This window comes from Pleurodeles waltl, chromosome 10 (genome assembly GCF_031143425.1).
Source record: "Pleurodeles waltl isolate 20211129_DDA chromosome 10, aPleWal1.hap1.20221129, whole genome shotgun sequence".
NCBI lineage: Eukaryota > Metazoa > Chordata > Amphibia > Caudata > Salamandridae > Pleurodeles > Pleurodeles waltl.
In genome coordinates this window covers 762,027,636-762,040,581 of record NC_090449.1, presented here as the reverse complement: position 1 = coordinate 762,040,581, position 12,946 = coordinate 762,027,636, and the positions used below count along the sequence as shown (strand labels likewise).

At 46.9% G+C, this 12,946-nt stretch overlaps 1 protein-coding gene across 3 annotated transcripts in view; it reads left to right on the top strand.

Moving 5' to 3' along the window:
- The window catches only part of PDSS1 (decaprenyl diphosphate synthase subunit 1), a 411,626-nt gene that overhangs the window by 166,398 nt on the left and 232,282 nt on the right, over window positions 1–12,946 (top strand). For all 3 annotated transcript variants that reach the window (XM_069211354.1, XM_069211353.1, XM_069211355.1), the window contains one exon: window positions 3,631–3,742. In XM_069211354.1, coding sequence (XP_069067455.1) covers window positions 3,631–3,742 — 112 coding nt within the window. The remainder of the gene's footprint in view (window positions 1–3,630; window positions 3,743–12,946) is intronic.

The window sequence follows — 12,946 nt, the reverse complement described above, 5'->3', positions numbered from 1 at the left end:
TTTAAATCTCCTCTTGTGAGTAGATTCTTAAAGGGGCTCACCCACTTATTTCCTCCCACTCACTTTATCATGCCTCAGTGGGATTTTAATCTTGTGCTTACTTTCTTGATGTGTACTCCCTTTGAGCCTATGCATAATTGTCCCTTATGGCTCCTCACATTCAAAACTTTTTGTCATCGCCATCACCTCTGCTCGCAGGGTGAGTGAGCTTCAGGCCCTTTCTTCAGAACCTCCGTACTTGTCCGTACACCATGACAAAGTGGTGTTATGCACTAGAGCTTCCTTCCTTCCTAAGGTGGTTACACCGTTTCATGTAGGCCAGTCCATCACTTTGCCTACCTTCTACGCACCCCCACATCCTTCCCATGAGGAGGAGAGACTCCACCATCTGGACCCAAAAGGAGAGTTGGCGTTCTATCTCAATCATACTAAAGACTTGTGGGTGGACGATCAACTCTTTGTTGGCTATGTGGGTGCAAAGAAAGGGAAGGCGGTGCAGAAAAGTACCATCTCTCGATGGGTGCTTCTTTGCATCAAAATGTGCTACGCTTTGGCAAAAAAGCAACCTCCTGACGGTTTGTGGGCTCATTCTACCAGGGGCCATTGCTGCATCCTCTGCGTTAGTACGCGGAGTTCCTGTCCTGGATATCTGTCAGGCAGCTACGTGGGCGTCTCTGCACAGGTTTGCGAAGCATCACTGCCTGGACAGGCAGGTCCGTCGGGACAGCTACTTTGGTCGTTCGGTCCTGCAGGACTTTCTAGTATGATCTTAGTTCGCAGCCCACCACCGAGGATGGCATTGCTTGGGTATCTATTCTAAGGTAAGGAATCTGCAGCTAGAAGTCTCTATCAGATGTACAAGTTACTTACCTTCGGTAACGAAATATCTGGTAGAGACATAGGGGGTGATTCTGATTCTGGCGGGCGGCGGAGGCCGCCCGCCAGAATTCCGCCCCCATTATACCGCTCCGCGGTCAGAAGACCGCGGAGGGTATTATGAGTTTTTCCCTGGGCTGGCGGGCGGTCTCCAAAAGACCGCCCGCCAGCCCAGGGAAAAACTCCCTTCCCACGAGGATGCCGGCTCGTAATCGAGCCGGCGGAGTGGGAAGGTGCGACGGGTGCAGTGGCACCCGTCGCGTATTTCAGTGTCTGCAAGGCAGACACTGAAATACTTTGCGGGGCCCTCTTACGGAGGCCCCTGCCGTGCCCATGCCATTGGCATGGGCACGGCAGGGGCCCCCAGGGGCCCCGCGACCCCCCCTACCGCCATCCTGTTCATGGCGGCTTTCCTGCCATGAACAGGATGGCGGTAGGGGGGGGTCAGAATCCTCATGGCGGCGGAGCGCGCTCCGCCGCCATGAAGGATTCCCCCGAGCAGCGGTAAGTCGGCGGGAGCCCGCCGACTTGCCGCTTCTGACCGCGGCTGAACCGCCGCGGTCAGAATGCTCGTGGGAGCACCGCCAGCCTGTTGGCGGTGCTCCCGTGGTCGGTGGCCCTGGCGGCTACCGGCCGCCAGGGTCAGAATGACCCCCATAGTCTAGTTGCAGATTCCTTACCACCCACCCATCCTCCCCGCTTGCCAGCTGATTTCTAGGGACAGAGATTCCCCCCTTTCCGGTCCTTAGCTCTGGTGCACCAATATCAGTGTTCTTAGCGGCTGTGCGCTCTGGCGTGGAAAGTCGTTAAAAGAAACTGACGTCACTGCGCGAGGGCGGCCTCTATGTACTACTCCCGACGTCATCACGCGACACCGACGCCTACGATGCCTGCAGAGTCGACCGACGCCACCTACCGATGCGCACGGGTATTGCTCGAAGAAAAAATCTCCGGATCCAGTCTGACGCCTGGGGGAAAATTCTAAGGTAAGGAATCTGCAACTAGAATATTTCTCTACCAGATATTTTGTTACCGAAGGTAAGTAACTTGTACTTCAGTGCCAGGTTTGTCACCCATTCAATGTCTGGTTTGGAAGGCGGCGCACCCTTCATCCGCTTGAACCTGAAGAATACCTCCCACAGAACAGACGCCACGTCCAGCAGAATGGATGTGCCTGGGGTCATCTTCTTCTAGGATCCCTGTTGCCTCGTAGTAGAAAAGTCCAGTGAAAATCTTGGAATCCTTGGGGGATGGGGCGCTTAGTAAACAAATCTGGTAGTACGTATTATTGAGTTTGAGCATTCAAGCTCAGCGAACATGTCTATATTGCATGTTAGCATGTCAGCCACTTCATATTCTGTACAGATTGGCACGTGCCCTGTGGTTGGACTTGATACCTGCATCTCCTCTCGTTTGCAGACAAAGCGCCCCAGAGTAGGACTATACAATGGGCCCCAGTGCATTCAGTTTGTGCCTTTTGCGCTTCTTGGAATTTTGATGTTCTCTGCTCTCCCACAGAGCTCCTGATCATCCCAGGTGTACATTTATTCTCTAATCACGCTTAACTACTGTCCATGCCCTCTTCACATGTACAGAAGTACATCCATTCAGAAGCATTCCTCTTGCTCCTGTCTCATTGACGGTGCTTGTTAAATAATCATTCATACTACTACCTACTGACCGATGCCTAACTCTGCTGTTTCCCAGGGTTACCCTAGACATCCGTTATTCCAAAGTAGGAATATAGCACCTTTAATGGTCCATGACATAATCCAAATAGTAAATCCGACGGCTGTTCAATAAAAAAACTGCTTCCTATGCATTGGCTTTTGATCCGTCAACATAACAGTCTGAATTTGTGAAAATCTTTTTTGTATTAACAACCCACATATTGGTACATCTTGATTCCGTAAAGGCAGTCGATGAATATCAGTGCTGCAACAAAATAGCCTTTTTAAAGTCGATTATAGTGTTAATGACTGAAGAAACACTTCTTAGTTTTTTAAACCGCAAGTTTCAAACCTGTGTTAGCAAAGAAATACATTTAGGCCTTCTATTTTGCAAACTTCGTGTAGACCGCATCCAGGCATGCACGCCTTTTCTAATTAATACAGAATGTTTGCACTCCAGTCCCTTTTTAGCATTAGTTTTACTCCAAAGGGCAGATGTTATTTCTGACAATCAACGAGGAAGATATTGAATTTGCAAAAACAAGTGTGTTCATTTTAAATGCTTGGACCTCCAGCTATAAAAAGGAGCAAAAAAAATGTTTTTCTCAGTTATTAACTCAAATTTTATAAGAGCCTCAACATTTTGAGATGTTAAAAAGCCATTGGAATCCTCCACTATTATTATTAATATAAGTACAAAACTGTGTGAGTTAAAAGCCATTACTTTTTTAAGGGTCATGACAAGTAATGGTCATTTTAAAATGGAGATAATAGTTCCCTTCAATATATTTACACTAAACCTTGAAGATGAGCTAAAAAAAGACCAGCTGCTATTTATTGCTCTTCAGCCCTCCACTGGTATAGTACTGTGAAAAAACAAACTCTTTAAAATGTTGGTAATTCTACCCAAAGTGTCACAGGTTTTGTTTAAAATCTAGCAAGACAATAAGCCATAATGCCCGTCGGTCACTCCTCTTCCCATTTAATAAGATTGTTTAATTGAATCTCTGGCACACTGTGTTGGCAATGCATAAGGATGAAAATATATACTGCCATTTAACAGAGACCGGTGTCTGTTTTTTAGGCTGTTCTTGCCGGTGACTACATTCTTTCTGCTGCATCTGTGGCCTTAGCACGAATTGGAAACAATACCGTAGTATCTGTTTTGTGTCAAGTAATTGAGGATCTAGTGCGTGGTAAGTATGCTTTTATTTTGTTGTTTTTAAATAGTTTTTTCTTGTGTTTCAAAGGCAATTAACACAATGTGGTCAGCAGATCAATCTGCAGCGTACAAGCTTTCAACGTTTAAGAATAACTTGAGCATTGTTCTCTACATGGCTAAACTGGCATGAGTTTTCTCCATCTTAGTACATGCAAGATGATTATTTAGCACCAAGGCAGGTATTAAATATCCTCCATATATACATATTATTTAAGAAATTGATTATAGACTGTGCAATAGTCGTCCTCTCCCTTTTCCCTCAGACAACTTCAGATAATTCCCCCTGCTGAAAGTGATCACTTTCCGCAGCTGATTGGACTACTATCCCCAGTACCTTTCCTGTTGGTGTCTAACTCCCCCTTGACTCTTGTCCATACTGAGAACTACAAGAGGTTACAATGGAACAATCAACCAATACAGGAGATAGAACAACATAGGGATCTGGTAACCGTCTGTATAATGAACGGAGGTGATCCTCTGAATAGCTGGACACAGTTCACTAAAAGAGTTTTCAGATTAATTTCCCAACAATGAATCATATAAGGTTCTTAAGATTGGTACACTGAGCCATCAAAAGCCTTGACAAACTAAGGCACTTAAGCAAATGAGAGTTAAATCAGGGGTTGAGGAGCTTCAGGAGAAACCTGAATAATGAACTGCTACATAACCTAAGATCATCTAAGAGGAAATACAGAAAAATTGTCTGCCTCGCAAAGAAGCGTCATCAAGATCTTTTTTGGGCACAAATCCTCCATGCAGGTAAAGCCAAAAATTCTATCCAAATTTAGAAGACAGTAAATCAAATTGAAACAGGGACCCTGGCAGCTAATAACATGAACATTCCAGAGTCAACTTGGTTTGAATATCTTCAAGCCTTGTATTGGGAACATAGGGTTGATCAGGTGGGTTCAGGCCATCTGAAAACCACCAACTCCTACACTTCATTAATGTCAGTCAACCATAGTTCATCAAGGTATTTAAGTTCTACAGAAACATCAATATAAAGGCAATAGAGGCTTTGATAATCCAATTGGGGCACATAGCTGAATATTTTTTTCAGTCTCAGCAATAGTGCTACAGGCACAAATAGTTTTACCTCAAGCGTGCACCACTCAAGGTTAACCCAGACTTTTGGTCTGCAAAGCTGACCTTATTGTATAACAATGCCCTCATAAATGATAAAATTCCAGATTCTTGGTGAGGCAAAGTTGTGCACCCCAGCTACAAAGGATAGACGTGTAATTACTCTTTTAGATGCCAAAATATTTGCAACTCTTCTTTTCAAAGAATTGGATGATTGGGCTAAAGCAGACAAAATGTGCAAGTAAATCAAAGTGGATTTAACAAAGGCACAGTCACTACTACCAACTTGTTAGCTCTGCTATTAATCATCAATAGCAATATCGATAATACTATGGCCACTAAATCCTCTCTGTATGTTTGCTTTGTAGATTTTAAATCTGCATTGGATAGAATACTGAAGAATAGTTTATGGGAAAAACTGAATAATTGGGGCATCCTCCGACTCTGCTTAAAGCGGTTCAACTTTTGTACTATAAAAATTGGATGCAAGTAAAAATCGGTGATGGGCAGAGTCTCTCAGCAAATCCCAACTTCTACTGGACTGAAGCAGGGGTGTTTTCTTGCTCTGCTGTTTAACTTATTGCTTTGTGACCTTTTCAGCGATTAGGCACCTGTAACCTCACATCCCCAAAGTTGGGTGGGAAGCCACTCTCCAACATGATGTATGCGGATGACATGGTTCTTCTCAGTAAGACACAAGTAGGTCTGCAGTACTTGCTTGACAAGATATACGTTTAGACAGTCCCAGACAATCTGGAAGTGAATGTTAATAAAGCAATAATAGTCCATAAAAATAACAGAAAGCGGGGGGGAGGTAGTTCGACTCCTAAACAACAACATATTGAAGGGACCACAGAATGCAAATATGTAGCAATAATTATTGACTGCTAAGGATCTAAATTAATATGTACAAGCGACGGCCCATGCATTATTATCAGCATGTATTTCGCTCTTAAAGGCCCATTATTGGATCCTATTATGAGTCGTCAATGCAAACTTTTTACCAACCATCACCTGTGGTAGTGAAGCCTTGCGAGGAAGAGAAGTGCCTATGCTAGACAAGATAGTCACAAAAACTCACATATTTATATTACATTTGCCAAGGTCTGCATCCCCTACTCGGTTCCAGTTGGATTTTGGCTTGCTTAATTGAGTCATCGCAAGGCAAGAAGTCTTAATCTTCTGCTGTAAACTTAAATCAACAAACGTTGATTAATTAAATCTGTTGCTCTGGGCTGGACTGTCATAGAGACACGCCAACACTCCTGATCTTCTGTACATGGAAGGAGCTCTGACCAACTTTGAAGCATGAGAGCTCTGGAATGCACCTGTCACTTTACAAGTTTTTTTTAATAAACAATATTTATTGATATTACAACAACAAATACAGAAGAGTTACAATGTCACACCTAACTCAAGACAGTCTTTGAACATCAAAACTTGGCTATACCACAGCAAGGTTTCAACAGTTGCATCTAATAAAGTCATATAAATGTGAGAGTGGTGGCATTTGGGCTCCCCTTTGAACTTTATAGTATATTGCCCAACCATTTCCCCAACACCTTGGCATACTTTAGAGGGCAGCCGCTTGCTTCATAAACTGGTTTCTCCTGATGCACACACCAGTCCACTCCCCTCCACCATTGCAAGACGGTCGGGGCGTCGTCATTTTCCAATTCCTTGCAATGTCTCTTTTGGCCATCAGGAAGGCAGTACCCAGAAAGGTGCACTCCATTTTTGTACCTCCTATACCTTCTATGACCCTCAGAAGCACCATCATTGAAGACAATAGGACCTCCCATTCCAGAATCTTAGTAAGTTCCTGTAATAACATGACCCAGTAGCGCTGAATAGGTGGGCACTCCCATATTTTGTGGTAGAAATCTGCAGGGGCAGTTTCATATTTGGGGCAGGCAATGTTTGGGAGAATCCCAGCTCAGTGTAGTCTGTTGGGGGGAAAAAATATACCCCATGCAAGTAATATACCTGTATAAGCCTTAGGCGTGATGTCCTAGTAACAGTCCTCTGAGACATCAAGGCATCCCACCAATCTTGTTCCTCCAGCAGGCCCAACCATCGTTCCCACCTCACTCTAGTTCAGATCTCCCGGGGCATTACTGATCAGCAGTATATATAGTTGGGACACTTCCCGTTTACCCATCACCCCCCCCCCCCCCCAATAGTTTAGCCTCCAGTGGGCTATGTTCTGGCAGTGGATCAGTGTTCGTAACATACTTGTAGGGCATGGTGAAGATGGAGATGCTTATAAAATTGAGTGTACAAAAGCTGATAAGTTGCTTGCAGGCCTTCAAAGGAACACATCTGCGTGCTTCGCCAGATGTCTCCAAGCTGCGATATTCCCAACTGGTCCAATTTTGTGAATCCCTGCAGGGCTGCTGACTCATGGAGCCAGGTGCCTCTCCACAGAGGAGTTTGCTGGGATAGGACAAGCACCTACCCAGTGTGTAGCAAGGCTGCTCTCTTGGCCAAGATCACCATCCTTGTTCCGGGGAGAAGGTCCTGGGGAATTGGCGAGCTATAGAGTATGTCGAGTATTTGTGAAGAGGTCAACATGCTAAGTTCTAATTCATAAGTTGGATCCAACCACCCCCTGTAAACCAGTCATGTATGGGCTGTAATTGGGTTGCCAAGTAATATAGGTAGAGATGTCATGCCCAACCTCTGTCATACGGGCCTCTTTGGCGATACCGCAGCGCTTTACAGTGTCTACTGCCCTGCCAGAAGAAACCTGTGATGGTATTATCAAAAGCGTGGAACCATGAGCGTGGCAGTGGAAATAAGTTTTGAAAAATATATGAAAGCCTCGGAGTACATTCATTTTTAAAAAAAAGGTTATGCGACCTAGAATATTCAGGGGAAGACGGCGCCATTTCAACATATCTGGAGTAGCACGCTTTGTTAACTTCAGATTTAGGGGCCAGGTCGGGCAGGAGCACCATCCAGATTCCCAGATAATTAAAGCTTAGTCGCCTAATGTGCACTGTATCTTGTCAATCAAAGCAGGTTCGTGATGAAGACAAAGGTACTAGCACTGATTTTAGCTAGTTCATCCGAAGCTCAGATGCCTCTTCGAAGCATCTCAGTAGATGTAGGCTCTGTGGGCCACTATCTGCCTGGCTGGCCAAGTAGAGGAAGACATCGTCTGCATAAAGAGCAATGCGATCTTTATGGTCACTGCTCATCCCCATCCCTTAAGCAGGTGGCTAATAGCCTGGGCACTAGGAGTTCTCAAAACGTGGCGTAATACTCGGCCAGGATGCCATCAGGTCCTTGTGTTGTCCTGGTGGCGAGAGCAGAAATCATCAATGTGCTTCACTGGCTGAGATGGACTCATCTAGGACCTCTTTCAGAGACGGATTCCATGCTCTCAAGACATCATTCGGTCCTAGTGTTACAAGCCAATCTGTTATATGTCATGCTGCGGTACGCTGGGATTTGGGGGGGTTGGTGGGGGGGGGCCTTGACATGTCCACATTCAGGTCAGGGACTGCGTTAAAGTCTCCACCTATCCATGTCATCCGGTGAGGGAGGTCCAGTATCACCCTTGAGAGGTCGCTCAGAAAGGCCTGCAGAGCCACTGGGGGGTGGGGAGGGGACATAAACACTCACTAAGTTAATCATGCAGCCCTCTATTGTGCCCGTTACATTTATATATCGCCCATCTTTGCCTCTAGTGACCTTATCCACCCTCCTATGAAAGGAGCAACACAGCAGGATAGCCATCCCTCTGGATCCCCAAGCAAATCCAGCGTGATAAATTTGATCATAACCTGGCAGGGACAAAAAAGGGCAGCACTCTCCCATTAAGTACTTTTTTGTAACATTAGGACCTCTGACCTATGACGCTGGGCAGAGGTCAGGACTGCCATACACTTTATCTTGTCCAAGAGGCCAGGACAGAATTACAAAGGGCCTTACCATGTTTAGTGTGGGATACTGTGCTACAATTCAGGGGAGTCAGGCCACGGAAACTAATTTCATTGTTCAGTATCAATATCTTGGAATCATCAAGTGGTACGGATACCCCTAGGATTGAATCTGTTTGCTGATAGTGTGTGTTCCTATCTGTAAAGAAGAGCATAACAAAAAAAAAAACAACAACCAATAATAAACAAGCATTTTGTAGCTCCCCCCAACTCCCTCCCCATATTTCTCCCCCCAGAAGCATCTCTCGCCCATATTTAATCAACACTTCTATAAACTCAAGCTATCAACTAATCTACCAGTGGATCAAGGATGACCCCTCCATAGTGTAGGATAACAGTTGGCTTCAGATCACATTGAGAGTTAAAGAATTGGCATTGTCCCCCAATGGAGACCTGTCGTCTGATTGCCATGTCCATTGAGGTATTAAATGACAGGGCTGTGGGCTAGATTGGTGTGACCACTCGAATTGACTCCACCAGGAAAGAGCACTGCAGGCATCCCCCCTCACCCCCCCCCAGCCCTCCCCCCCCCCCCCTCCACCCCCCCACACACACACACACTCAAAGACTGTGCTTCTTCCACCGTGGATCCCCCACCCCTGTCAGTGCCGTCGCCTTCAGGTCTCTGTGACATCCCTGCATCAGAGATGTTGATCTGGCTCACTGGGAGACCTCAGCTGTTTCTGTTGAGTTTTGGAGTGCTCCTCAGTTCAGCATTGAACATTTAAGGATGGTTCAGGAGGGGGGAGATGGGTGGGAGGGGGCTACGCCCAGTATGCAACTGTGGCTGTTCCTCTGTGAACCACGCCCATGCAGAAGCTGGTGTTTCAAAGAAGTATGTTTTATTATCATAGACCACTTAGAGGCGAGCCGGGAAGAGGAGGCTATACAGCAACCCCACCCCCCTGAGCTTCTGCTTTAACTTCTAGTTATGACCTGTGCTGTTGCTGAACTTCTTTTGTATAGTCCGTGTAGGAAGTTGGTTCGGTCTATACTATCTCAAAGTGAGAGATAGTGTGCACAGAGTCCAAGGGTTCTCCTTAGAGGTTGATAGTGGCAATTAGATAATTAGATAATTCTAATGCTCTAGTTTGTGGTAGTGTGGTCAAGCAGTAGGCTTATCAGAGGGTAGTGTTAAGCATTTGTTGTACACCCACAGGCAATAAATGAGGAACACACACTCCAGGCCAATAGTATATTTTCTTAACTTATTTTAGAACCACAAGATTTGAAGTAAATACATAAAATGCAAGGTACTCCACACAGGTAAGTAAGGAACTTTGAATGAAATCAGTAGTACATACAGTATAGGTTAAAATGGTAATAAGCTATTTTAAAAGTGGACACAGTGCAAACATCAGAAGTTCCTGGGGGAGGTTAGTATAGTTAAGTTTTGAAGGTAAGTAAAGCACTTACACAGTCAGTCTCCTGGGCATAGGCAGCCCACAGTTGGGGGTTCAAGGCAACCCCAAAGTCACTGCACCAGCAACACAGGGCCGGTCAGGTGCAGAGTTCAAAGGAGGGCCCAAAAAACATAGGTGCCTACGGAGAACAAGGGTGCTCCGGTTCTGGTCTGCTGGCACGTAAGTACCCGCGTCCTCGGGGAGCAGGCCAGGGGGGTTTGTAGAGCACTGGAGGGGACACAAACAGGCACACAAAACACACCATCAGCGGCTCAGGGGTGGCCGGGTCCAGTGTGCAAAGTTGGCGTCTGGTTTGCTATAGAAACCAATGGAGGGACCCAGGGGTCACTTAGGCGATGCAGGCAGGGCACAGGGGGGCTTCTCGGGCCAGCCACTGACTGGGCTAGGGAGAAGGCCACCTGTTGGTCACTCCTGCACTGGAGGTTGGTTCCTCTCAGTCCTGGGGGCTGCGGGTGCACTGCTTGGTCCAGGCGTCGGGTTCCTTCTTACCAGGCAGTCGCGGTCAGGGGAGCCTCTGGATCCTCTCTGCAGGCGTCGCTGTGAGGTGCAGGGGGGGTTGCCTCAGGTTATTCACAAAGTCGCAGTCGTTTGGGAGTCCTCTCTGCAGTGTTGGTTCTCTGGAGCTCGAGTCGGGGGCGTAAGGTGCAGAGTGTGAAGTCTCACGCTTCCGGCGGGAAGAGTGAGTTCTTTAAAAGTTGCTTCTTTGTTGCAAAGATGTTGCTGTTGTTGAACAGTGCATCTGTTCTCTTGAGTTTCTTGGTCCTTTGGGTTCAGGGCATTCCTCAGAGGTCGCTTGTCCCTGTTGGGTGCGTCGCTGTGCAGATTCATTGAGTCTGGAGACAGGCTGGTAGGGCTGGCGCCAAGTCAGTTGTCGTCTCCGTCGTCTCTGCAGGGGTTTCAGGTCAACAGTCCTTGTTGTAGGTTGCAGGAATCTGATTTCCTGGGTTCAGGGTCACCCCTAAATACTGAATTCAGGGGTGTGTTTAGTTCTGGGGGCAGTAGCCAATGGCTACTGTCTTGGAGGGTGGCTACACCCTCTTTGTGCCTCCTCCCTGAGGGGAGGGGGGCACATCCCTATTCCTAATGGGGGAATCCTCCAAAACCAAGATGGAGGATTTCTAAAGGCAGGGGTCACCTCAGGTCAGGACACCTTAGGGGCTGTCCTGACTGGTGGGTGGCTTCTCCTTGTTTTTCTCATTATCCTCTACTGCCTTTCCGCCAAAAGTGCAGGCAGTGGCCGGAGGGGCGGCCATCTCCACTAGCTGGGATGCCCTGGGGTGCTGTGACAAAAGGCATGAGCCTTTGAGGCTCACTGCCAGGTGTTACAGTTCCTGCAGGTGGAGGTGAGAAGCACCTCCACCCAGTGAGGGTTTTGTTTCTGTCCTCAGAGAGCACAAAAGCTCTCACCCCAGGGGGGCAGAAACTTGTCTCAGTGGCAGGCTGGCAAAGGCCAGTCAGTCCTGCACTGAAGGATTGGGTAAAATACAGGGGGCATCTTCTAAAATGCTCTCTGTTTGCATTTTGTAATAAATCCAACACTTGCATTAGTGTGGGTTTATTATTCTGAGACGTTTGATACCAAACTTCCCAGTATTCAGTGTAGCCATTATGGAGTTGTGGAGTTCGTTTTGATAAACTCCCAGACCATGTGCTTAATATGGCCACACTGTACTTACAATGTCTAAGAATAGACTCTGTACGGGCATATTGCTCATGCAGCTATCCCCTCACCTGTGGTATAGTGCACCCTGCCTGAGGGCTGTAAGGCCTGCTTGAGGGGTGACTTACCTATGCCACAGGCAGTATTTTGTGTGCATGGCATCCTGAGAGGCCTTTTTCTCCCCACCAACACTCACAATCTGCAACTGCAGTGTGTATGTGTTATGTGAGGGGTCCCTTAGGGTGGCACAACACATGCTGCAGCCCTTAGGGACCCTCCCTGGTCACAGGGCCCTTGGAACCACTGGTACCTTTTACAAGGGACTTATCTGTGTGCCAGGGGTGTGCCAATTGTGGAAACAATGATATATGTTTTGTGAAAGAACACTGGTTTTGGGGCCTGGTTAGCAGGGTCCCAGCACACTTCTCAGTCAAGTCAGCATCAATACCAGGCAAAAAGTGGGGGTAACTGCAACAGGGAGCCATTTTCCTACAGTCAGGAAACAGGAGGACTTGGCATCGCCACAGTGCAGATCTGCGCAAGTCCGGGCCTCCTGTAGAACTGCATCTCTTTCTTTAAAATTAAGAAAACAGGCTATTACTAGCTTAGGTGAAGCACACAGGTGAGGGGTCTGTACAGTGAGCTTACACAATCATAATCCTGGGTGAGATGTGGATGTCTGGTAACCAGGATGTAAACTAATGTTCAAGGAAGTCTGCCATTGGCTGGCAGTCCATGTTCTCTGAGATGCCAAGAATACAAACATTGTTAAAACCGTGAGCGATTCTCAGCATCCTCTGCTTCGCGATGTAATTCTGAGGTGCAGCCCAGAAGAGTTGCTACCTGGGTTTCAAGGGTTTTCACTTCATCCTCCATGTCAGAAATTTGTGATTTAGCCCTGGCGATCCTGGCTGTCGCATTGTGGAGGTCCTGGTGCAGAAGTGCAACATCCACTCTTACTTTGCCTATTTTATTTCTCAACAATCTCTCGTTATGATTGGATCGCCTCAAGCTAAGTTGCTCGGTAGTCGAGCCTCTGCCACACCCTCCACCAGTGGGCCCAC